Genomic DNA, 27834 nt, shown 5'->3' with positions numbered 1-27834 from the left:
CCACCAGCCCAGGCTTAATAATTTCAATTACATGCAGGACTACTAATGAGAAGGTCACCCACCTCTGACCCAACTGACAGCTTGCAACGCTGTTCTGCTTTCATTGATGTTAAGCCCTAACAGCAACACCAGGAGTTAAATATGAGGCCAATATAAACTGCAAATATTTTGCTGATGTATAATGAATAAAACAGTGCATTTTGGCCCACACTTATTATGGGTATTTTCCATTAACTTTGGAAATGGAACAAATGAATAAATAATATTGTTAAATTCTGCGTTTATGATTTGCGTATGAAACATACAGATTTTGCTCAATTTAACAAATGGGAAATATTGAATTGAATTTGAAGCAGAACAGTTTGTTACAGTTAGTACCGAACGCTGGCTTGGGTACTCTTCGGAGCTGTTTTGCCTGTTAGGGGCATATTTATGAAAATGTTTTGTCACCCTTGCACCACGCAACATGGCGCAAGAGCGAAACAACTCTTAAGTTTGAATTATCAAGCCATGCAAGGACACCACAAGGAGTAACACAACGCAACGCAATGCAGCACAAATCGCTGAGTTGCATTACTTTGCCCCACAGAGGTGTTCCATGGGTGAAGCATGGGTTTTCCTATTCATCCAGCCATGGATTTTGAAACTTTCCCAACATTCCCAGGTTTACCATTATTGGTAGACCTGGGAATGTGTTAAAATACTAGCCTCCACAGATGAGACACAACAAGGAAAAATTCTTTATTTCTCCTTGTTACTTCCTGCTTCTATGTTTGCTACATTCTGCAACACAAAAAAAACAATCCCCGGGAGACGCGCGAGCGCGCGAAACAAGATGGCCGCCGTGTAGTGAGCTCCGGCGTTTTTTCACCCGTTTTTCGTTAAAAACGACGATTCCTGTCAGTTTTATACCGCAAATGAGGTCGCTTGAATGCTGAGCATCTTACCTGTCGATTGCTGAGATTTTCTTTGAATTTGGACGCTGTTTGAGGCGTTTTCCAGTGTCCAGCCTCTGCTTCCAGCTCTCCCTTCAGGTATTCCCAGCTTTGTCTGTCAGGGGGCGGAGCAAGCATTCAGGAAAGGGCCTGGCTTGGGCCTAGCCACTCCCATAGCCTGTTATAGCTGCTGCACCAGCTTTAATAAGGATATTCTTACTGCTGCAGTATTTTTTTCCTTCATTTATTTGCGTTGTTGCTGTTATTTTTGCAATTTTGATATTTTATTTTATTTTTATTATTATTATCCTACTTTTGCTACCAAATCAACATGGATAATAAAAATATTCATCCTAAAAGAAAGCAGCAGGTTTCACCTCCGCCAATTAAATCAAAGGCGGTAGAGTCAACAGAACCTTCATTATCCTTAATTTTGGAGGAAATTCAAGCGCTTCGTGTTAACACAGATTCTATTGCCTCAGAGATTAAAAATGTTCGAAAGGAAATGGCGAGTATGTCAATGAAAATATCTGATAATGCAATTAAAATACACGATAATAAGGCTAAGCTTGAGACTTTCACTCCTCTTGTAGCTAAAATATCTCCTTTGTCTACCCGACTTCTAGAGATGGAAAATCGTAACAGACAATACAATTTACGCATTTTTAATTTACCAGAGGATGTGGAGAGTGGCAACTGTAGGTTGTATTTGGAAAATTTGATTCCTGGGCTTCTACAAATTAAATTTCCAGAAAAATTTGAGATTGACAAGGCCCATAGAATCCCTTCACATCGCAATCCTCAACATACCAAACCTCGTCAAATGATTTTCAAAGTCCTCAGACATCATCATTTGGTTTTGTTTCGAAAGGCAGCACGAGAGATTCCTTCCTTAATTGTCAATGGGAATAACATTTTTATTCATCAAGACTTTGCCAAGGAAACAGTCTCAATCCGCAAGGAATTTTCTACTCTTCGGCCTCAACTGCGAAGTCTTGGGTTCAAATATGGTCTTTTTGACCCTTCAACAATGCGTATCTGGAAAGACAATCTGTCAAAATCTTTTCAACGTCCTGAGGACTTGCGTCAGTTTTTGGATCAACGTTCACAGCAATCCATGGATACTCATGACTCTAATACCTGATTATAGCTAATTTCCTTTTTTTTTCTGACAGGTTAATGAGCCATTACTACATTGGGCTCCAACGGTTAGGTCATGCTTGTTGAGCGTATGTGCGTCTCATCTTTGATATTTTTGTACCCTGTTTGTCGTTTTCTCCTTTTTTTAAATTTTTTCACCTCCTTTTACTTGTTCTGGAGCTACTATTTTCTCTCATTATTGTTCTCCTTCTTTTCTTCTTCTCCTCTTCTTGATTTTTTTTTCTTTCTCTCTTCATTATGGCTAATATCCACAATATTAAAGTTGTTTCACTAAATGTTAAAGGTTTACGTCATCCAGTTAAGCGTACAAAAATCTTAGATTATTTAGGTAGTTGTAAGGCAGATATTTGTTTTCTTCAAGAGACTCATATAGATGACAACATCTTAAATTATATGAAAAAGAAATGGGTAGATACTATTGTTTCATCACCTGCTATTGGTAAAAAAAATGGGGTGGCTATTTTTGTTGCGAAAAAATTGCATTGCCAAGTCTTAAGCAAAATTTCGGATGCAGATGGAAGATATATTATAGCTAAAATTAAAATTCATGATTCAGTCATATTTTTGCTCAATGTTTATGGACCTACTGCGGATGACCCTCTTTTTTGGTCTAATATTACCACCGAGGTTCTAAAGTTGGGTAAAGTTCCTTTAATTGTTGGAGGTGACTTTAATGTTATTGCTGACCCATTATTGGATAGAATATCTAGTACTAAATTTCGCCCTCCTAAGGTTTTTCATGCTTTTAAGTCATTTATTCATACCACCAAGTTAGTTGACATTTGGCGTTTGCACTTTCCCACAGAAAAATGTTTTACATTTTTCTCTAATCCACATAATTCGCATTCTAGAATTGATTATTTTTTAGTCTCCACACAATTAGTCCAATCTGTTAAGACTCCTAAGATTGGTAATATTGATATCTCAGATCATGCCTTGATTTCTTTTGTTCTGAATTTAACTTCAACTTTTGCAAACCAAACTAGATGGCGTATGAATACTGGAATTGTTCTTAATGAACATAATAAGCCTAAAATCTTAAATGCTATTCAAGACTATTTTTTACTCAATCCTGAAGGTTCCACTTCCATGGTCAATAGATGGGACGCCTTTAAAGCTTACATTAGGGGTGTAACTATTTCAATTATGGCCTATGAAAATAAAACATTCAACGCACGTATCAGGTGTTTGGAAAAACAAATTGCGAAATTTGAAAGGCTTTTTATTTCATCAAATGATCCTCAATTTAAAGTCAAGCTACAAAAGCTTCGATATGAATTTAACTCAATCCTTAGTACTAGAGCTGGCATCCAAATTTCTCATTCTAAGGCTAAGTTCCGTTTTAATGCCAACAGATCTGGGAAGCTTTTAGCTAATTATTTACGTATAAAAAAAGATAGAACGCAAATTACCTCAATTCATGGCCCTAATGGTAACATTGCAATATCTCATAATGATATTGTTAAGGAATTTTTGGATTTTTACTCTACTTTATATAATAAGCCTGATCCTCATGATCCTTCCATACTGGACTCTTTTTTAGATACATGTGATTTGCCCAAAATCTCACACTCGGACAGGCTTGGGCTAGATTTACCCATTACTACTGAGGAAATTTTAGCTGCTATTAAATCCATAAAAAAAAAAAATCCCCTGGCCCAGATGGTATCCCAGCTGAGTTTTATAAAGAGTTCCAGTCCCAACTTTTGCCTTATTTATTTCAACTTTTTACTTTTTTTGGTTCTTCAGGAACGATCTCAGGTTCCTTTACTGATGCTTTAATTATTGTACTTCCTAAGCCAGATAAAGACCCCACTCTTGTTTCAAATTATCGCCCTATTTCTTTAATTAATCAAGATTGTAAATTGTATGCTAAAATACTTGCTTCTAGACTGGCCCCTATATTGGATTCTATTATACATCTTGATCAATCCGGTTTTATGAAGAATAGATATTCTACAAATAACACAAGAACCTTATTACACATTATTGAACAGAGTTCCACTTTAAGTTCCCCCGCAGGAATTTTGGCTTTAGATGCAGAGAAAGCTTTCGACAAAATCCATTGGCAATTTTTATTTCAAACCTTATTATCATTTAATTTTGGTACTTCGTTTATACGCATGATTTCTGCTCTGTATTATGCCCCTACTGCTCGTTTATTTATTAATGGTCAAGTATCTAGTCAGTTTTCTCTTTTTAGAGGCACAAGACAAGGTTGTCCCCTCTCTCCACTTTTATTTCTCATTGGAATTGAACCTTTCCTTACTCATATAAGAAATTGTGTTAATATCAAAGGTATTCAGATTAAGGAGATTAATATCAAAACTTTAGCCTATGCTGATGATGTGCTGTTATTTATTAGTGAACCTATATCCTCAATGCCTGCCCTATTAGAAATTATTACAAAATATTCCATGGTTTCTGGTTATAAACTTAATATTAATAAAACTGAATTCTTCCCTTTAAACATTTTTTGTACTCCTGATATGTTACCCATGGCTGATATTGTGTGGCAAAAAGATAAATTAAAATATCTTGGGATTCTATTTGCGTCCTCCGTAAAAGCAACATTAACATTAAATAGTAATTTTATTCTGAATTATATCAAAGATAAAACGTCTAAATGGTCTTCACTTCACCTCTCTTGGTGGGGTAGAATGGACTCCATTAAAATGACTATTGCTCCTAAAAAATGTTATACACTTGCTATGATTCCTATTCAATTTCCTTTACAATTCTATAAAAACATTGATAGACTTCTCTCCAAATTTCTCTGGAATAATAAATCAACTCGTATTGGTTATAAAAAATTAAAAGTACCTAAATGCAATGCTGGATTTGGCTTGCCTGACTTTTTTCTATATCACAAAGCATTTATACTGAAACAAAGTTCCATATGGTTTCCTCCTTCCTCTTTAAAGAACCAACCTACATGGTTTCATATAGAGCAGTCTCTTGTGGATCCTTTTCCATTGACCACCTTGCTAACAATGTCCAATAGGTCAATATATGTGCATAAATCGGTTATTATTAAATCCACTAAACTCATTTTTAATGACTTGGATTCAATCTTTTTGATCCCTATGACTCATACTGAAGATATGTCATTGTGGCATAGTAATGTGATTAAATTGAATAGAAATGTTACTTTTTGGAATGCTTGGATTAAAGCTGGTATCTTTTATCTTAAAGATATCTATTTTGACAATGTTTTTATTTCTTTTGAAGCTTTACAAATGAAATTTAGTTTACCTCAATCTGATTTTATTAAATATGAATCGTTATGTAATTCAATTTTAGACTCCTTCCCTCATGGTATTCCATTTAATGTTAAAGCAGATTTAGCACTATATATTCGAACTATCTCTACGTCATCACATACTGTCTCTATTTTATATAAAAAATTATCTAATTCTATAGGAAACAATTTAAATATTATTTCAACATTTTGGAATGATGAGCTTTCCCTTTCTTTGTCCAACGATACATGGATGACTGTTTGGCTTAATAGTATTTCAGGATGGCTGCCTGTTTCACTTTACCAAACCAATTCTTATATTTTATTTAATTGTTTATGGACCCCAGTGCGTTTATTTCGTGCTAAGCTGATGCAAGACGACATTTGTTGGCATTGTAAATTACTCCCTGGATCACTACGACATATGCTTTTTGAATGTCCATTAATTTTTAAATTTTGGTCTGATGTTTGGGATATTATTCAACAAATATTTCATATTCATGATGTTATTTCTTACAAAATATTAATATGTAAAGCTGTTGATCTTACGCATAACTTAACTGAATTAGAAGGTAAACTGTTTAACTTCCTAATATCAGCTGCTTTAAAGTCCATTACATTTTGCTGGAAGGATATTTCGTCTTTATCGGTTCATGCTTGGTGGTCATGGGTCATTTTTACAAGAAGAGGTGCTCAATTATCCCTGAAAGGGATCAATCACAATTCTAATTTGTTTCACTCTTTTTGGTTATCCATAGATATATACTTATCTTTATAATTGTATATTTATACTTGATTCACCGTTTTACAGTCATTCTATTTAAAGCCTTATATGATGAATGTAGCTCCTTTTTCTAATAAGTTGACATTGCAACTCTTCATGGCTCCCTCCCTGCCCTTCTTTTTAGTTTATCTTCCCTCCTTCTAATTGATTATATATACATCTTTAACTATTGTATTTAGAATTGCTTTTAGAAATGTTTTATTTTATATAGGTATTTTCGCTTGTGATAAATTTTTTCTGTATTGTCTGTATTTGTTCATTCTTATGGAAAATTTAATAAAACATTTTGAACTCAAAAAAAAAAAAAAAAAAAAACAATCCCCGGAGGCATTGTCATCTTTTCATGCGAAGGTGTCCCTTCCCGCACAGAAACAATCCTGCTAACAATGGAGGCACCCTTGCACCATCGTGCAAGGATGCCTGCGTTGGCGCAAGGTAGCACATTGTGCGCCATATATTGTTAAGTACTGCAAATTCTTGCCCTTTCTCTGTCACACAGCTTTGACCTTGCTGCGCTGCGCTATGTGATTGTTTGCTAAATATGCCCCTTGCTTTGTAAATAGGCCTATCTCTAGCTTGCCGTCGTTTCTAGCTATGTTGGCATAGCTTGGCTGGGATAACGCAAGGTTAACTGGAATTTCCATTGAGGAGCATTCCCTCGAAGCTCTTAAATGGGATGCTGCAGTCCATTAACTGAAGAGCCAATGCTCAGATAACTGCAGAGTGTTCAGTTTGTTAAATTGGTGTGAATGGTGGAGGAACAGTTAGCCGGAGAAACGGGAAATCACCCCTTCACAAAACAAATAGCTTTTTATTGTCCTGTCTGAGGAAACATGAAAGGACTCGTTCCTAATTGTGTGTGTGCTGCTCAAGAGAAAGCAAAGAGTTGATCCGCGACTCTGTATGCCCTAGCAGCCATAGCATTTAATTAACGATTCCTAATCTGATGTGATGAAGAGATGCCAATTTGTGGAACTACAGGTCTTAAGGACTTAGGATCTTTTCTAGCTATGTTTATAGACATGTGAAAATTACATCTCAACATGTAGATCAGAGAAAATTAGATATAATTGTGTGAATACATGCGTCAACAACTTTATTTCAGCACAGGTGAACTATGCACACATCTTGCATTCCTTCACAAGCCTCAATACCCCATTCCAATCATCTCATCTGTTTGACGGTTTCAATATGGATTTTGAATCCGAGTTGGTTATCTTAAAGGAGGTCTGTGGGGAAAAGCCTGCACAATCACGGGCCATCAAATCAAAATTATATACGTTAGCTCTAAGCAACGGCTGTATCGATGTGAAGGGAAACCAGAATAGGAGTACGCAATGACATTATTGTGATACAGAAAAATGACCCAACACACTCCCACATTTTTGATATATCTATCAAAGAGACTACAACACTGGACATGAAAAGTACATTTTATTAAACATGTTTACATAACATGAGTTGGAAGTTCATTTAAAAGCACAGGGGAGTGTTAAGACAAGTGGTCAAAATAGAAAGAAACTACCGAATTATAATTGATTGAATTTTGGCCACCAAGACAGAATAAAATCTAGTAGAAGTGCACCAGCGCTTGCGTTCTCCCTGCTCAGCAGGTCGAGCAGTGAGCTATTTTTGCCCTGTGGAAAGATGGGCAGGATTGTTTCAGCCTATTTCATAACAAGAAAGAGTTCACTTGGCGCAGGAGGTATGTCTATGAATTAAAACCTAGTTGTACACAGCTTCTACATGTGTTACAGCCCCACAGCAGGAATCTACAACAAAATATGTATCAGAAGGAATTTGGTCCGTACTACATCACGCTTTCCATAGGTTAAAAAATAAAGTCCATCAGTAGACACTTGGCGTCAGATTGACAGACCTGACCTGGTTAAAACCTGCAAAATGTCTATAAGAAAAATGGATGGCTTTGATTTCTTGGTTGTTTCCTTATAATTACGAGCAAACTGTACAAGTACATGCAACATACAAGCTGGCCTATGTGGAACTAACACACATAATTTACCTCTTTTTGTTTCTTTTTACAAAACGTGCATACGGCTTTGAACAGTTCCAAGTCATGCTGCTCTATTTGGGTGATCACAAAATTGAATGGCCCATAAAAGGAGGAAAAAATATCAATGCACCTGCACGACCTGCAGTTCCTTGAACATTTACAGAAAAAATCACAAAGGGTAATTTCAAGGCAAAATAAAACCCTTTAAAATTAATCAAATGCAAATTTAAATTTGAGCTATTTTCTTCAAAAAGTAAAATATTTTGCGTTAAAAAACCAAGCATTGTGCTTGCATCACTCTCAAAGAAATGTAAACTAAAATCTGATACAAACATTATTAAGTGCAGAACACTTCGACTGGAATTTCCAGTGAAATAGTGAACAGCTCATACTGTGCTGTGTCCAGTGCCGATCAGTTGTCCAAAGTGACAAACGCGAGGAGCCTGGACACAGCTGAAAGTGTCATATGCTCAACCCCATCACTGGTCAATGTTTTGGGAAGTCAGATATACAATCTATTTATAAAAACATAATTATGATTCTAGGAAGAAAACTAAATATTTTAAATGTCAAAATTAAGACACAAAATGCTTGTATCAGTCCTCACCATTGGTTGCAGATAGATGTCTTCAAAACTCTTCCATGCAAAACATCATAAAACATAAAAATCATTATTTATAATGCAATCATATATGCTTTCATTTTTACAAAGAAAAAGTGGCTCTGTGATAAATTCTTTTTAATTTTTTAAAATTATTTATACATTTTTTTAGAAATATTGTTTATTAATATTCATTCATTCTTAGTGGCTGCTTTTCACATGTAAGACGTTAGAGAACCATGACGCAAAAACAATGGGTAACCTTGTTGGCATTTATTCTTTGTCTGGCTGTAGAACACTTGACGAATGCTCACAGGGATATGGGATCAGCCCTTAAAAATCCTAACATAAGAAGAGCTGGATCTCTGTAAGCACCGCCATGAGGACTTGTACAAAACTGGCACAAAAAAATAAATATTTTAACAAAAACAAGTGGAAGGAACGAGCACAGACAAAAAAATATTAAAACACCATTAAAGATAATACTGCTTATGAGCTCTGTAAAAATGTAAAAAAACATCTTTATCAGAGCAATGGTTTCCAGTTAGATTTTTTTTTATTTAAAATACCCTCGTTTGAGCATCAGTTACGGTTGCAAGAAACCAGCTATTTTGACGCCCTGTCTTGTTCAGCCAATATAAGCTTGTTTCCGAGTTTGCAGCTCTACTTGTGAAACGTTAATACAGGCAAAATAACAAGTGATTGTCTGAGTTCAACAATGCTTTTTTGTTCATGGAAACGTCTGGTTCTCGCTCTCATTTTGGGCGACAACAATGCAGTTTTCATATCTTCCACCCTCTCCTCGTTCATTATGACCTAATTGAAGGAGGCCCTGTTGAACTTTCAAGAGATGACTGGGAAGCCCGGCGAGTGAGTGGTGTCAAAGTTGGATCCACCAATGACGAGGGCGGAAATAACTTATACCATCCTATTACCACACTTGATAGATCAAGTTCCTCCAAAAGGATCTGTGCAACACCCATGAAAGATTTGTGGTCCATTCGGCCATAGTCTCCCCAAACGATCACCTGTTAAAGAATGAAAATGAAAAGAATACACATATATGTAAATATTTATATATATAAGGTGAAAAGAAAGATTAAGGCAATATTTAGAACGAAAAAATACAATCTATCTAACTATCCACCGTTCCATCATTCATAAGCCATTGGTCCATCCATCCATCCATTGATTCAGACACCATCCCAAACCCCTACACGTCAACATACATTCCATCCACCAGGTGTTTGGTGCCCTTTCCATCCCTTTACTCCTTCACACAGTCAAAATCACACACACACACACACGCACAAATGTGCACCACACATGTTCTATACGTATACTGGACATTTGTATATCGTTAATGGACATGCAGTCCTACTCAGAGGATACCATTTCATAATCCATGTTTCTGACACTTCCACTATGCCAGATAGATGCAGTGAAATTTAGTGTTATTAACATTTTTCTTATGTGGCTTTCCCCAGGTGGAAGAAGCCTCCTTGGAGAAAACCCCCTTCGCAACAACACACAATTCTAAATCCAGCAAACTGTTACTTATTGCAGTGGCTGAAGTCTTCCTTGCACTATACCAACATATCTAATGGTGTCATTAAGTCTACCCTAAGCTTTGCAATATTGGTGACATCAGTGAAAGGTACATTGTGACAAGAAAGTTTCTCTAAAATCAAAAAGGGGCTTTGTTGGAACTGGCCCTTTTTGCAGAGTTATCCCCAAACCTTTTGCCTGCCTCCTGTATTTGTTCCGACCTGTTTTGTTGGTTTTATGACTCTGGGCACTTTAACACTGCTGATCAGTGCTAAAGTGCATGTGGTCTCTCTTGGAAAGGTTGGTCTACACCTGTTTGGCATATTTATGTTCCTGTAAGTCCTTTCTACATTGGTATACCCAGGGCCTGTCCATTAAGTCCCACTAGTGGGCTTGCAGCACTGCTTGTGCCATCCAACGAAGTAGCCTTTCAAACCTGTCCCAGGCCTCTGCCACTGCACCACAGAGACGTGGCATTTAAAGTGTTTTCCACGTCTGAAACTCCCCTTTTACTACATATAGTTCACCCCAAAGGTAGGCCCTAGGTGGCCCTATGGGCAGGGTGCTGTGTAGGTAAAAGGTAGGACATGTGCCTTTGTTGTTTGGCCTGGTAGTGACAAACAAGCTATTTGGTTTCTAACTGCTTTGAGGCTGCTCCTCTCATACGTTTGCATTGGGGATTCCCTGAAATATGTTTCAGTGATAATTTCTGAAGGGGGTAGTGTGGCCATGTTTGGTATGTTTGGAATAGTAGTAATAAATCATGCTTATTGGTGAAAGCGGATTCGTTATTACGATTTGAGAAATGCCACTTTTAGAAGTGGGCATATCTGCGTGCTTATAACTCGTTGTGCCCTACCTGGTTTTGTATTCACTGTCTGGTTTTTGATTGACAAGGGCTAGGGATGTGCATTCACTATAGACAGTCAAAAGGGGGGTTGAGGTGTGTCCTGCCTTTACTGGGTGACTCATAGTGGGCTGAATAGGCCTGGTCTGCATTTAGAGTGGTGGGAGGAGTTGTCACCTGCACCTGAATAGGGATGTGTCTAACTTTTGCAATGCTGTTTCTGTCTGCCTGTAGTGTATCGGGAGCCAGGGCTGGGGATTGAATGGGGGTGTTTGGCACTTCTGAAGTTGTTTAAAGTATCCCCAGAATAAAGACTTTTGGAGTATAAGAACTGGGGCGGTAACCTCATGATTTTAGACACTGCTAGGGACTTGTAACCACACACTGCTGTCTCTACATGCTACCAGAGGACTGCTGGACTGCCAGGAGAAACCGCCTTGGGACTTGATGAGTCTGTGGTGCGGACCTGCTGCCTGTTGGCTGAAATAAGGGCTGCAACATGCTCTGAGGATGTGTCGGTCCAGAGGAGCTGTGCAGCAGAGGTGCAAGAACCTGCGTCATCATCAAGGCTGCCGTTGACAAGAGATTTGCAATGCGGGGCCTGTGTAAGAAAAGATTCGCCCAGGCGGCAGTTCAGATGCAGGCTGTGAGGCCAATGTGGAGTTCTTTGCATCAGGAGAACATTCGCAGCAGAGGTGATGCATTGGTTCCGAAGGCGATGCATCAAACAGCAAAGGCGGTGTGCCAGTGCTGCTGGAGATGCACTTCACTGCGGAGGAGATGTGTCGGTTCAGCTGGATCCACAGATGGGATGGCAGAGAACCTTCAGACCCACTTCCAAGGGCCTAGGACTGTGGTGGCATCACTTGGTGGGATTGGGACTCACAAATGGTAAATTCTAGGTGCTGGGTTCAAGGTTGTTAGGTTGTTACAGCCTTTTGCCCATGAGACTGTAGTCAGAAGGCCAGCCAAGTAGCCCTTGGGGTCACTTTGGGATCCTGGGTTCAACATATGCAGGTCCCGTCTTTCTCACCCAGGCAAGAAGGTATCAGGGCAGCACAGCAGGGCAGCACGCTTTCAGAGCAGCAGTCCAGCAAAGTGGCAGTCTTTTCAGCAGCACAGCAGTCCTTCTTCCTGGCAGAGTATCCACAGTTCCAAGTTTACTCAAGAGCTGGTGTCTGAGGGCCAATATTTATACCTGTTGCCCTTCCTCTGGAAGGTGAGAGAAGCTTCCAGGATTTCTATTTGAAATGCACAGGCTTCCAGCCTTCCCACACCTTGGCTCCAGACTACCTACAGGGGTTATGCAGCCCTTTGGCGGCAGGACACAGCCAATTCAAATGTAGGTAGGGCCGCGCCCAGCTCCGCCCTCCCATCCTGTCAGTAATAGCCCATGCAGGAACACCTAAGCTCTCTACTGTGTATGACTGTCTAGAAGAAATACACAAAGCCTAACTGCATCAGTCGTGTGGCCCAGAGACAGGCTACAGGCACTAGATGGCTCAGGCAGGAAAATGCCAACTTTCTAAAAGTGGCATTTTCAAAATTGTACTGTAAAATTTTACTTTACCCAGAGAGAGGATATTTCATTATAATTCCAAACACACCAAACCTTAAATTCTCACATTTGGAAATTATCACTTAACCCCTTCAGCGCGGCGCGGATTTCCGCGCCACGCTGAAGGTTCCGTGCGCGGGCGGGGCCATGACGGAACGGTTCCGTCATGCGCACAGCGCAACCGACGTGCATGACGAAACCGTTCCGTCATGCGCGTCGAACGGGTTAATAAATGTAATATGGTAACTCCAATGTTAGCCCATGGAAGAGAAATGCCTTGCAATAGTGAAAAACAAATGTAAGAGTTTTTCACTATCTTGACATGGAAAACTTAAAAGTATATGTCAAATTTTTAAAATACATCTAACTCTGTCCAATGGGCTGTCCAGAGCCTACACTAGGGGTGACGTATATGTATTAGAAAGGAAGGTTTGGGCCCAGCAAAAGGATTCTTTTGCCAGGTCAAAATGGTAGTTTAAAAACTGCACACACAGGCTGCAATGTGCCCACTCATGGTATTATGGCAGAGAATAAAAAAATGTTTATCTTTGGGAGCTTGTGGTTAATCTATTTGTGGAATTCTTCTGTTCAATTATCCGAGGCATCCGTCTGGATCTGTAAACTTCAAAGCCCTTCGATTCCAGTAGAGGGCTCTGGCTCCACGTTGGGGCCAGCAGCTATGAATGGTGATGACACCAAACCTATTTAGCGCCCAACTCAGTGCCAGAATCTCAGTTTCCATTTTGTTGGCGGACAGATGGAGCGCTATTGATTAGATATAGTGCAGTGCAAAACAGTAAGTGGAACCTTATTAACGCCTTCCCTGTACATCTATCCATCAGATGGGGAGAAGAGTGGGAATGGTGGAAAATCTTCAGGTAAGCAGAGTATCCACCAGAAAGGTCATTACCGAAGGTGCAAACTTTTTCTTCTGATGAATACATCTACCTGCATATTTCTCACCTGTTGAATAGATTTTCGAGCAATATCTCCCCTGGAGGTGGGCTGGTGGATAGCCAGCACAAACTGGAAAAGAAGCCATCCTTGCTCACCTGTGCTCCCAAACAGCATTGCTTGGCAAATGTGTCCCCCACCTTGAAGTACTATGCGAAGGGAACACATCTCGCAAGAGCAGAAGACAATGACTTGGCCCTGGTGGAATGGGCCCTGATTCCCTAAGGTGTGTTGTTTTTTGTAAGGCCATAGCACATTTTGATGCAGAGGATGACACGGGGGTAACATTTGCTTCTAGACTGCTTTGCCCTTCCTACTGCTTTCGTAGCCAACAAACAGCTTGCCGTCCAATCCTTGGTACGATAAATATAGAAAGTAACTGCTTGCCAAGGACTAGGTGATGCAGCCATTCCTCCTTCTTTGTGGTTTGGGGGGAATAGAAAGAAGGAAGGCCGATGGACTGACCAGTAACCACTTTGGGAAGGAAAGCAGCTCAGGTTCGCAATATTAGTTTGTCAGGGAAAAGGTTGGGAATATTGGACAGCACTCATCGCTTACAACTCACTTACCCATCTCACCGAAGTAATGGCAACTAAAAGACCATTGTTATAGTCAACAACTGCAACTGACAACTATGAAGTTGCTGAAATGGAGACCCCACAAAAAAAGTGAGAAAATGTTAGGTCCCATTAACACATAACAAAAGGAGTTGGGGAAGAGTACAAATTGGTCAACCCTTTAATGAACCTTATCACAATAGGGAACTTGAACAGGGGAAGGTCGGCCCAGGAGTTAGAGGGACACTGACAACGCCGTTAAGTGAAAAGTGACAGTGTCCACCACATACCCACTCTTACCAGAGAGAGGGTAAACTGTAGTACCTCTGACAATAAGTCATGCTAGGGATCTACATTGTTGTCAGTGCACCACAAGACAAAACTGTTCCACCTAATAGAATGTACATAATTTGAGGAGGGGGACGAGCTGACAAGATGCTGCAGCTGAAAGTAGCTTGGGTGTTCTCACTCTATGTCCAGGCATGAAGGAAGTGGGAGCGGAGATCTACTTTGAAAGGAAGACGAAATGGTGGACACAAGGAGAGGTGCAGAATGTCTGCGTACCACATCCTTCTTGGTCAATCAGGGGTGATAAGGATGACAGGGGTCCGGTGTTACAAATCTTCCTAAGAACTTGAGAAATCAAAGGTATGGGTAAAACTCGTAGTGAAGTCAAAAGTTACTTTTCAACTAAAAAGCATCCCCAAAGGCTCCCCTCAACGGCTACTGGAGGGCTCAGAAATGCTGGCACTGATCATTCTCCAAGAAGGTGAACAGGTCCAACTTAGGAGTGTCCCATATGGTGAAGATGTTCATGACTAGTTCAGGTAGAAGACGCCACTCATGATCAGCAAGATAACACCAGCCCAGGCTGTCAGCACTGACATTAAAAGCCCCCACTAGGTGACTGGCTGTTAACCAGATCAATCTATGGTGTGACAAAGACCAGTCTCAATGATTCTTGACAAAGTAGTTTAGATCCTATCCCACATCTTGCTTATTCATCTACTACATCACAGTCATTCTGTCCGTCAACATCTAGACAGACCAACCGTCAATGGAGAGAAGGAAGGTCATGGGAGCCACCTGAATTAACCTGTTGCTCCAACAGGCTGAAATTAAGCACTTGCTTTTCTGAAGTTCAGAGATCCCTGATCTCTAGTTTCTTCAGCTGGGCTCCCTACCTGAGAGTAGAGGCATCCATTACTACCATGACCATGGTTGAAGGTGGTCAGAAGGACATGCCTTGGAAAGGGTTCTACTCAGTCACCCAACAGGCCACACCCACCGCAACATTCCGGGAGACCCCAAGGGTGTCCTGCAGATCTCTTCCATGCCGGAACCACTGTCCACTGAGGCACCACTACAAAACCCTCATGTGCCATTCAGCAAACACCTTGCTACAGCCAGAACACAAATACGGGATGATCTTCCTCTCTCTTTCAAAACTCATTCAACCTAAGGAGTTTCAAGTCTGCTTTCAAACACTTCTTGTAAAATTACTCTCTTCCTGAGGAGAATGCTACAGCTGTCTAATCCCAGTAACAATTCTTCCCCTGCTGGAAACCAGATTGTTGTCTGGTATGTTACTTGTAATGAATAGATGTACAAATGATGGCAGTAGGTGACTTCATATTCAAATTGCAAGTCTATGTTTTCTCAGGTTTACAAACAGTTTTTAATCTCAGCCTTTGTTTTATGGTGAACACAATTTTATAATTCACACGTTCTTTAATCAGGAAATCAGGAAAGAGTAATTTGGGCTGAGAGTTAAGCCCTGTATAGGATCCAGCTAGCAGTAACAGTGTAAAGGCTTCCCTTGAAAAAACTGAAGTGGAGTCATTTAGGAAGCCACCCCTCTGGATCTTTCTACCTCTAATGAACTGCAGAAAGCTGGTTAGTTCTTCCGGCTTAATATGCGGAAATTCTTTGTTCCCTTCTGTAAACATTTTACCTTTGGGAAAGCTTTCTAATTTTAGGAAGTATTCTGTAATATGCATAAGTCCTCTCTGGGTATTTTTCAGAAAAAATATTTTCGAAGACTTATAATAAAGGATTTTGCTGGAACTAAACGTGCATTTTTGCTGGGAAATATTTGATCATTTACTAGTTATCCTTGTTCCCCGACTTATCTTAATTTGCCAGCAAAATCTCAGTGGAGCCATTTAGGCTTATAATGTGCCATGAGAACCTGCCATCAGATGTAAACAAACAAAGACTTCCTTTGACAAACTCCAGAAAGGAGTCAGCAAGGGATTATCCCTCTTGCGCATGATGATGTTAATAAGTCATTCACTGAGTTATTTTCACTTAGAAGGCAGATGTGGAACTTCATTTGTTCAAGAAGCTGCAGGAGGGTGGGGTATTTCCTTTCAATGGGACATGAGGAATTATTTTGTTCTATAGTTTCTATTGCCCTTAAGAGGCCTCATTCGTTTTTAGGAAACATTCTATCAAGCTGCTTTTTAACAGACACCCTCTTTGAGGTTAGGCCAACCTGAAACTGGATTTTCGAAGACTTCTTTTGATACATCTTGCTGAAATAGAAGGTATTTTGGGTGGGAAATATTTGAACATTCATTAGTTTTTTCTTGGTATTGATTGATCTTTATGAACTTTAGCATAACATTACCATGAATTTATTTTTGGAAAGGTTTCCTCCAGAATCCTGAAAAGATCTCTAGGAATGTTGAAACTGTTTGCCTGCCGGAGAACTTTACTTTGCTCCTGACAAATGTGGCTTGGAAAATGTCCTGTTTGCCTACAAAAAGTTCTGACCTGTTTTGGAAGTCCATTTACTCGTGAGTACTGAAATTCTAAGGTGCTCTGTACCTTTTTGTGTGGAGGGCTGTGTTAAAGGAGATTTTTGAAAGAAAACAATTTTGAATGCTTGTGATATCACAAAGGAGAAACAAATGGCTTTTTAACAGCCTTTCAAGTTTTTTAACACCCTTAAAATTATCTAGTAAACATTCATAGTCCACTGCGGACCTGCAGTGTATGTTAAGGACTAATTTATTGATATTTCATGTTTTTGCTAAATGGTTATGGATATCTTAAAATAAAACACTCTTATTTTATTTCAGCTTGCAGCATATAAAAATCCAAATGTATTCATGAATATCATTATGCATGCAAGAAGCTATTCTTGTTGTTGTACATTTTCACTACAGGCAGACAGACAAAACCCTTTATTGTTTCAGTCCCAAATTTGAGACAACAAAATTGTAAAAACAAATAACTCCCCCTTATTTACATCGAGGCATAAGCAAAAACAAGTAATTAAAACAATAATCATTCCAATATAAACAACCCACAAAATGCTTAAAATCATTGAACATTGGTTCTAATTTGAATATACGATTGCATTTAACTCATTAAAATATAGGGGCAGATTTATGAGCCCCTTGCGCCACTTTTGCGTCACTTTTCCCATGTTAAAAGTGACGCAAAAGTGGCGCAAGGGGCTCCTAAATCTGCCCCTTAGTCTACAACTGATTATAAAACGATTTTCCTTTGATTGCATATGAATATATAGTGTCCAGCCCTGCAGGGGAAGAATCGGGCTTCCGATATGTTTCGGTTAGTCCAAACGCGGGCTGTCCATACTCTTGTCTCTGGTAAAAGTCAGCAAATGATTCCCGGATGTAATTAATGAGTAAAGTGCTGCTGCAATCATCATGTAAACTGCAAGTTTTTGATCTAGGTAAACAAGAATACATTTGGGAAGGTGTATTTAATTCATCTGTCTCTGTTCTCTAGTTCTTTTGCCGCTAAGCTTAAAAACATTATCAACTTGCATACCAGTTAAAATGTCGAGCCTCCTAAGCATTTTATGACGGCAGATGTACAGGTCCTTATTTGTTCTTGCTTCAGTGTTGGCCTTAGAAGGGTTTTCCGAAAAGTTAGTAGCGCCGGTGCATAGTAGATGGAGTAGTGACTCATTACCATAACCGCAAAGGCGCCATTCCAAGTTAGGCCAGGACCGTTTCCATTTTGGTATAAGGTCTTTAGCTGGATAAACTCTGAGCCTCAGTAAAATCAGGTTGATCTTTTTTGATCTTGAAAAATGTTCCAGCAGATACAGTTGAGGTTTTAGGGTTATATATGTTGGCATCACCACCCTCTTGTGGGTTTTATGAATCATAGATGCTTTATCTATTAGCTAGAGAGCAGCTTAATGGCTTTGTTGGTTGTTTGTTTGAACTTGGGGTAGGCTGATATTGCGAGTCAAGCCTCCTCTAACTTTAAAGAAAAGAGTGATTGCTTTAAAACAGAATATCTGACTTATTCAACCTGGATTGTTTTTCAATCTCCAGCCAGCATTGGTAGGCTAAGGAGTTTATCTCTGCTGCCTTCATTCTCCAGTAATATTTGACGAGGGCCCCTTGTCTTGTCAGTATCTGTTTTTTTAAGTCTAATTCAAGTCTTATATGAGCTTGAGATAAGTGACGTCAAATTGAAAATTGATTCTTAAAGAGACTAGATTATGCAGTGTTCAGGACTAATGCGTCGTTGCTATTTAGAAGTTCCGATTTGTACAAAATTGATGGTAAGAATTTTGCAGCGACTACCTTTACCAAGTGATTTGTTGAGTAGACGCAAAGTTTTTTCTTACAGGGGTTCAAATGCAAATAGCAGCTATTTTGCTTTTGCATGCCGTAATGCTAGGTATTGCTTGTAATTGAGATGCCAGTCTAATAGTACCCCCAGATATTTGTATGTTTTGACCTGGTCCAAGATGTTACTGTTTGCTGACCAGGTGAATTTGGGTTGTTTTTTGTTGGGACTTGAAAAGCACATAACTATTGCTTTTTGGAAGTTAATATCTAGTTGGGCGATGGATATGTATTCTACTAGCTGGGTGATCAGCCACTGTAGACCTTGAGGCGTTTTACTGAGCAGAACGATGTCGTCAGCATACTGCAAGAAGGTGTTATGCGGAGATGGTTCTGTAGATCCGCTGTATAGATGTTAAAAAGGCAGGGGGACAAGATGCACCCCTGTCTTAAGCCATTGGTGGTTGAGATTTTTTAGGTTAGACTTCGATCATCCCCTAATTTTATTTGGACCCACATTCTTGAGTAAAGGTTGATAATTGCTTCTAGCAATTTTGTGGGAACTCCCCAAGATTTCAGTTTTTCCCATTGCTTAGTTATGGGGACCTTATCAAAAGCGTCTTTCAGGTCTACAAAAATGTATACAGGAAGCTTGATTTACTGATGGCTTGGTCGGCCTGGAGCATAACTGCTGATAGATCCTTTGCAGGTGCTCATTCATGCACGGAATCCGGTTTGTGTTTTGGGGATTAAGTTTATGCTGTTAACCCAATCATCTAGGTCAGTCAGCAGGTTTGAAGCGTATATCTTGGCCTTAACACCGTTGAGTGCTATTAGTCTATAATTGGTAGGGTCTGAACGCACCCCTGTTTTGTATATCGGTTTGAGTATACTTCCTCACCATGATTCTGGGATGGTACACGTCTTAAAGGCATTGGTAAATAGGGGGTTAAGAGAGTAGACCAGAAAGATGGGTCTTTTTTTAATAAAGCATTAGGCAGGCCATTTGGCCCCGGGGCCCCATTGGATCTTTATTGTTTTATGGCATGCAATACCTGCTTTTGCGTGATCTGTGGGTAAAGCTCCTTTGGATTGGCCCTTGATGTTACCTGTGCTCCCGGCTGCACGTTATCTTCTATGTAACTATCTTGGGACTTGGGGTGATTTACCATTATTGGTGAGCAGATTTTAGTATCTGTTTTTGATCTGTTTATGGGTAATGGTATCTTGAGGCTTGTTTTCCAGATGGAGGTCAACTGGTTCATATTCAGTGGTTCATCGATGGTTGCTGCACTAGGGTGAGACACCTTATTGTATGTGGTTGCTATGTGAGCACTCCAGGTATGTTGCGTTATATCTGAGTTGAAATGTCGGTTTTTACCAATTAGTAAGATGTTAATATTCACCCAGATAAATGATGAGTTCCTTTGCTGGCTGGCATGAACCATTTTTAACCAAATTGCCTCCTTATATGCATGCTTTGCCACCCTGATTTCCTTTTTAAAGTCTCTTTTCATTTTTTGCTGTTTTTGCAAGTGAGTACTGAGTTGGTTGTAAGGCCCGGGGGGTGCATTGATCTTAGTTGGTTACTTAGTTGTTTTTTTTATCCTTAGCTTATGTGTAAACCATGTTGCGTCAATGGTCCCGAATGTTTTGTGATTGGAGGTGCTGTAAGGGAATTTTGTATTTAGATTAATGACAAAGGCCTCCCAAGCCTCTATCCCGACTGGCTGCGCATTGGCTGTCACCAGTAACGTGGTGCAAGCCTCCATGATGGCTTCTATGTTGTTTTCGTTCCATGTCAGTTATTTTAAATTGTAAGGATGGGTTGTTAATGTGAACGCCTTTGCTTGCTGGGTAAATTCCTGAATAAAGTGTAAATGTTTGGGGGTAGTGATCGCTTTTGGCTCTTTTCTTTATTTGATAGTTGGAGATATAGTAAAATAGGTCTGGGTCCACCAAAATGAAATCGATAGTTGCGCCAGTTTTGTCCGTAACTCTTGTAAAAGATGCTGGGCAATCCAAGGGGCCTCGTCCATTTATTGTAAACAGTGATAGTTGTTCCAGTAATGCGGCACATTTCTTGCCCCACGTGTCACGTCTTGTTGTGTTACCCTGCCGTGCATGCATGTGGCCTGCTAAATTATTTTATTGGTCTTGTAATAAATTCATATTGAAATCCCCTGACAGAATTATGTTGGCGTGTGGATAGGTGGATTTTAATGTTTCAAGCGAGCCGATCAGTAGCTGGATTTTTTTCCCTTATGCTTGTGAGGTGGGTGAATATAAGTGTTCAGATTGAATAAAATAGTGGAAGATGAAACTGCGAGCTTGATACATTGCATCCAGGGCAAATCTAAATCCGTTTCTTCGTATTCCTGAAGAATATCTGTTGAGGTGTAAATCGGTAGGCTGCCTTTTGCCCTTCCGTATTTTGCTTCTTTTGTGGCTGTGTTGAAATGTTCTTTGTAGCCTACAATTGGGGAATTTGTTGACTGTCAAGTTTCCTGAAGTAAGAAGATAGCATGCACTTGGAGAAACTCTGCAATGTCGGCGTCGTTGAGCTTAGTGCCTAAATCATTCACATTCCAGGAGTAAATCTTGCAACTTCGTGCCTTTGTTCATGCTGCTCCATGTTTCCTGTTTAAAGCCCTTGCATATTGACTATCCTCAGGGTTAAGTAATTGGGGCTGTATTATTGTGATGGTAATTTGCCTTGTGATTTGGTCACTGACTTTTGGCTATGCTAAGATTGTCAGGTCCTTTTACTCCTTTCAGTACGCCTGTGGTTTGGTTAAACCCTTGTAGTGGGCTTGGGTAGTATGGTAACTCTACCTTTTTTAACTCAATGCCCCATGTTGCGAAGAATTCCCTACGTAGCAAAATCTGTTCTGAAATGAGGTGATCTGCCCAGGTTGCTATCATAATTTCGATTGGGGTTGGGTTTAAACCAGCCGCGGTCCGTGCAGGTAACAGCGTTGAGGCGGTGGGGCCAAGTGGAGGGGCATTTTGGAGAACGATGTAGAGGGAAAATTAAATAAATAATTGATTTTCCCTCGTCATCGTCCGTCGGAATCCCCCACCACCCGGCCCCATCGCTGTTACCTGCACAGACCCCAGCTGGTTTAAACTCAATTCTTTCTAAGTCTCTAGATTTAATATGCCTCAGGTCTGGAAGAGCTTCTAGTAATTTTAATATTGCACTTCTATTGAATATGTCATGAGCTCCCCTCGAGGTATAGTGTGAAACCAGCTCTATCTTTTCATTACACCTGGTTAGAAGATTCATCGGATGTGACTTGGAACGATAGATTAGTGTCTCTACTGGTGCTTCAGTGATGTCTTGGTAGGTAATGTGGAGCTGCTTGTGGAAATTGTCCTGTAGTGTTTTGTAGGAATCATTTAGAATATGTTGATGGTTGGGCCTCCAAGCCTTTTGAGGTTTGTGGTGTTGTCTCGCTTTCTTTGCGATTACACGTCTCTACTGTGGCTTGTCTCCTGCCAATAGCTGCGTCCTGATTACTGACTTCACTCACTTTTGTCATTGGTTCTTTGGGGAGTGGAATTAAGTTGGTCATTTGTATGCCCTGGATTGTTATCTTGATTGTCTTGCGTTTGTCCAGAAAATTACATATATTATATGTTTTATCTGCGGGGGTGTTTTGCTTTGTAGAGGCGAGTCTTTCTTGGTTTTTTTCATTGATGCTCTGACAAGGGGTTACCTTTTGTGTCAGCAGTGAGAATGAGCACCATTTATTTATTTTGATTTTCCTTGATTTTCTCAGGTGTTTTTGTTCCGTCTAAGTGGTTGTTCATTCAATTGCTCGCTCTCTTCCTTTGCATTGGGTGAGATTATGCATGTGCGTTCTATGTTATTAAAGATCTTTTTTTTAAGATGGTACTTTCTGCCAACTGTAAACCACCATAGCCTTCTGCCTTTGTTTGAGTCGCAATCCCGAGCCAGTGTGGGGTTTGAATGAATTTCCCTAACTTCCCCCGGCAGCTCTGTCATTATGATTGGTACTGTTGAAAATGTGTTGATTATTAATAAAGGAAAATGACAAGTGTGATAAGTAGAGTCCCAGTCCTGTTGGGCCTTCGTTACCATGGTCTTTAAGGTCTGCAACTCTTGTTCTATCCCCTGAACAAGGATAGCTAAAACGTTTAGTGGCTCGGCTTGAGTGTATACTGCATGGTATGTCAAGGCAGTTTCAATGGTTTCCATGGTATTTTGCAGATGGGGCCACACAGAAGGGACTGGATGGTTGCTTCTGTCGAGGGCTGTTCAAATTGATCTTCGATCGTTCTAGCTTGTGCCTTTTCACGTAATTCAGTTGCAAGGACAGCATGGGCCTTTTAGACTCCTGAGACCTGTGCCCGTTTGGATTTGATTATGGAACTTCCTAATCCATTTGTTGTACTTTTAGGGTCGGTTCAAGTGGTAAGAAGAGGATGTTGAGATCTTGTTTGCAAGCTGGTAGATGCTCCTGTTGATCCGGTGGTGGTGAATAGGATGGTGCAAACAGATTTAAAATATTGTCTTGCCAAAGTTCTAAATCGTCATTGGTTTCATGGGTTGGTGTTTAATGAAGCCGTTGGACTGGCTGAGCCAGATGACTGATTGGCTACCAGCTTGACTGTGGTTGCGTATGGACTAGGGCCTGATTTGAATCATTTTGTATTTGTGGATCCTGGTTAATTGCTTGCTTTCTTAGATTTTCTCTTATGAGAAGATCTGTTTGATCACTACAGTAGGTATCTGTGCTTTGGTTGCTCTTATTGCAGGGGAGGATTTCCTCCATGCCTTGGCCATAGATGTTGTTGCTGTTGCCTGTATTGGCTTCCTTATGATTATCATTGCGGTACACTTTTAGAAAGTCCGTAGTTAGTGCCCGCTTGCTGGCTTTGGTACTTGGGCAGTGCATTGTAGTTACGGGCGGCTCTCTTTTCTTGACACTGACTATGTCTATATCAATCTCCAATGCTGAACCCTGCGACCTGTTAGTTGTTGCCACCGCATCTCGTTGACCCCCTTTTTCCCTCTTGGGTTTTCCTTGCGTTTTTTTTGCTGCACCTCTGATTTTATAAAGAGACCGAGGTGCCTATCAAGAATTACAAATGAAACCACATTAACACAGAAATATAATAACTACTGTGTCCTTCAATTCTTATAGAAAAATAAGCATTTTAATTTTCATCATAGAGAACAAGGATATAATACAAGGGAAGTGGGGTAGTGTCACAAAAAGCAACACAAGGGGAAATTAGAAACAAATGCTCAGGCATAAACAAACAAGAAGGGCCAAGACTTAATTCGATAGGCCAAACAAAATAATGAGAGCACCATTGCACAAATACAGAGTAATTTATATGCAACAATTTTGTGTCATCTCTGATTTTGCCCGATCTCATGGCAGAGGTGCTTGAGCCCAGATGTGGCTACTTGATACTTGTGGAGCTTGCTAGCTCTGATGCCAACTGCGTCAGATGCTGTCACTTCAAAGACCTCCTTTTAAGAGGGGCATTTTTACTGCATGTGGCGGGTCTCTTGAAGTGAGAGTTTGAAATATATTAAAGTAGTGCTCCGTAAGTTACTTGAAGGTCCTTTTGGGGAAGAGCTGTGCTGGGGGATGAAGTCAGATGCCAAGAATGGAATCAGATGCGCTCCTCTTTTCAATCACTTGCTAGACCCGGGTGCTGCCGCTTAGAAGTTGGATCATGGTGTATTTAGGGAGTCATTCTTCTGCCTTCTCTCACGCCTTGTCCCCCTTAAGGCAGTCTTTGTTCCCAGTAGGTACTAGGGAATTTTGTTCTGGGTTTTTCCTTTTTTTTAAATTTTGTTTTTTCTTACAGGGCCACTGCTACCCCCCTACTTCTTTTGGGCTGCTGCTATCCCCCTACTCTTTTAGGGGGAGGGTTACAGCTTTGCATGATTTGGGGATTAATTTCTGGGGGTTCTTTGGGTGCTCTTGAGGCCATGGTCTCTGCTACCCCTCTGCTGTCCCACTCCGCCTCTCGTTGTTGCTCTTGCAGTTGCTTTTGCTGCTGCAGTGTTACTGTTGCACTGTTGGCTGTTGTGGCACTGGGAGAAGGGTGCAAGGACAAGTAGGGCACCGCAGGTTGCACCCAACCTAGTTGGGCCGCCTCCGTGGTGCCGCCGAGGGATCACTCTCTGCAACCGCCTGCTAATTGCAGCCGTGCTTGCCGAGGCTTCTCTTACCACAGTGAAGTGATGCGCCCTGCTGGAAATGACCCCATGGACCGGTCAACGTAGCACGAATCTGGCCACGGAGGTCTTCGGCGGGCACTGGCGCGTGTGCAGTTGTGGAGCGCATACGCGGAACCTCGCTGCATTGAGACCTCACCCACACTGCATGCCTCTGCTTCTAATAGAGTTAGATATATGCAAACATTGCCCCCTGCATATTGCAACAGAGCCATAAGCATTGCTCAACATCAAGCAGGTCGTTGCATCAATGTGCAAGCAGTGAGAGGGCTCATGAAATTAAAATACAGTCCATCATCAATTTAGCTTTAAAAAACTACCAAATTTAAACAGGTCATTTCATTTTCTGAATTGCTTAAAAGTGCATGTGCGTTATCTACAATGAAGATACCATTATGGATGAACTGCGGCTTTAAAAACTTTTAACAAGGCATGTGCAGAGCAGGTCAGACAAAAACAACATGCTCAGTCTTGGATTCCATGAGCACATAAATTACATATTCGCTCATTTCTACTAATTCTTTCGTAGGCACCTGAGATACTCCTTAGAGGTAGCATTTAGAATCTGACAAGAAATATAAATCTTCAGACTTTATGTTCTATATTCCATTTCAAATATGATTGCATCCTCTTCCAGTGGCGGCTCGTCCGCTAAGGTGGAGGAGCATTGTCCCGCTGCTTTTCGCAGTGAAAAAAAAGGAAAAATAAAATGATAATAACTCGCGTTATTATCATTTCATTAGTTTCTGTTGCAGCGGGCAGATCTGCTCTGCTCTCAAAGAAGGGGGAGGAGCGGTGGGTACTATGTAAATGCGCATGAATGTTTTACCTGCCTTCTCAATGCAGGCTGCATTACAGCCTGCATGCCAAACATGCCCAGGCTCCTCTTCCCCAGCTGAGTGCCGAACCACTGTTCTCAGACCAATCACAACGCTGCATTGCGCGTTGTGATTTGCTATGGGGAGCCTGGGAGCCCGGGTGCTTCCTGCTTCTTGTTTCCAAAGAAGAAGCCAGGAACAGGACAGAAGAAAGGCGGTGGTGGCAGGTAAGTGATTTTAAGAAAAATGTTTAACTCTCCTCCCTCTTCCACCCTCCCCGCCCCACTGCTGCTTCAAGGGAGTGGACACCGATGTAATCTTCAAGCTGGCAGTAGCATGAACTATGTTGTATCTATCATACAAAGGGAAGGAAACCATATCTAGTTCCATGCAAAATACTGGGCTTGAATTTTTAAAGAATAGCTTAAGTTTCGACATGGACATGGATGCCAACACCTCTTGATTTAGCTTAGAAAGGTCTAAGGCAGCATAAGAATTACTTCTAAAAATATGATCTTGCCTTTGCTCAATAAAAACATCCCTTCAGAGTTTTCTCTTTAAAGAGTTGACATCGGACTAAAACAACCGGAGGACCCCAATGTGGAACTGCTGCTAGGCCCAACACAAAACTACTTAAAAGGACCTAATTCTAATTAGAAAGTTGCTTGGAGATTAGGGTGTTTAAACTACATATTCTTCTAATACATTTTCCCTAGATGAAGTTCATAAAGGATCAGCTATTAATTGACATAACCTCTATCGCATTTAATAGACATGACGAAAGTTTTAAAATATACAGCTGAATTAAAAAGAAAACTTGTCTGCAACCCTGGGCATTATAGAATGTTCTCATCCGATTTGCATGGCTTACTGCTTTAGTATGTGAATCAGATATATGGTTTCTTTCTGATAGATTAGATCTGAAGTTTTTCACTAAATATCTGTAGAACTTAACCACCTCTAGTTTGTCAGTCTCCAAATGCCAAGGGTACTTCCTTTTCTTTAATTGGTGCTTACCCTTGAAAACTAAAATGTTTCGTTTCGAAAGTGGTCTTCATCAAAGATTTTAAGGAGGTCCAACTTTTTTTGTACTCCATTGGGAGTCAAATCTAGTAATACTATGTCATCTGCATATAGGCGACAACTTATTTCCTCACCACAAAACATGGGAAGGTCTCCCCAGAATTTGAAAAGTACTGCTGGCAAACTAGCTACATATAAGGAGAATAACAAGGGTGCTAAAAGACAACCCTGATTCAACCCATTTTTTTGTTTCTTTAGTACTGTTATTCTCACCTTTTTTTATTAATTTTGCTTCTGCTACACACTTTTAATTATTTAATGTGCTGCTTGATTTGGTATTTTTTTTAATGACATTTTAACTTTTTTATTTACTTAACATCACTAACATTAAAACAACTGATTTCTTACTATTTTATTTTCTGTTCATTTTAATTTGTTTGTACATTATCTAAAGGTATCGTCTCGAAGGTGTGCCCTGTTGGTCAGGTAAAGCTATCAAAAATGAGAAGAGGGTACATCCATTGAAGTCAGTTTATCTCAATGGACTGGTCTGTGGGTAAATGTTCAGTTGGGGTTCACTGCTCGAAGCTAAACAAATAATACACCATTATCTTGATGTATTTTTTTTGGGTGTTTTAATACTAAGGGCCCGATTTAAATCGTGGAGGGTAGCCCAGTGTTCCACCAGGTCGACGGAGTAAACTACTCCATCGGCCAGGTGGAAGGACCGCGCACAATAATTTTAAATGACCAAGCCAGTGGTCATTTATAAAGCATTGCCAGGAACCACAGTCACCGTGGTTCATGTCAATGCATTTTCCTGTTTGGTACAGGGCTTCATCAGCAGGGCAGAGCCCTGTACAAGACAGTTTTTTTTTTAAAGAATATCTCAAAGTGGGATTTTCCTTTTGAAATTAAACAATGCAATGCTCTCATGGCGAGTTGAGCATTTAGCAGTTTTCACTGCCCCTTACCACAAGGGTTTTCCTGGCAGTGAAAACTGACCTG

At 40.3% G+C, this 27834-nt stretch overlaps 1 protein-coding gene across 6 annotated transcripts in view; it reads right to left on the bottom strand.

The window, feature by feature from the left end:
• Window positions 1–7536: 7536 nt before the first annotated feature.
• The window catches only part of RIMS1 (regulating synaptic membrane exocytosis 1), a 1904179-nt gene continuing 1883881 nt past the window's right edge, over window positions 7537–27834 (bottom strand). For all 6 annotated transcript variants that reach the window (XM_085610935.1, XM_085610937.1, XM_085610936.1 and 3 more), the window contains one exon: window positions 7537–9764. In XM_085610935.1, coding sequence (XP_085467061.1) covers window positions 9546–9764 — 219 coding nt within the window. In that variant the 3' untranslated portion in view covers window positions 7537–9545. The remainder of the gene's footprint in view (window positions 9765–27834) is intronic.

The sequence above is a fragment of the Triturus cristatus genome, chromosome 6, assembly GCF_964204655.1.
Source record: "Triturus cristatus chromosome 6, aTriCri1.1, whole genome shotgun sequence".
NCBI classification, from domain to species: Eukaryota; Metazoa; Chordata; class Amphibia; order Caudata; family Salamandridae; genus Triturus; species Triturus cristatus.
Note: the sequence above shows the minus strand (reverse complement) of the source record. Positions and strands in the feature narration are given on the sequence as shown.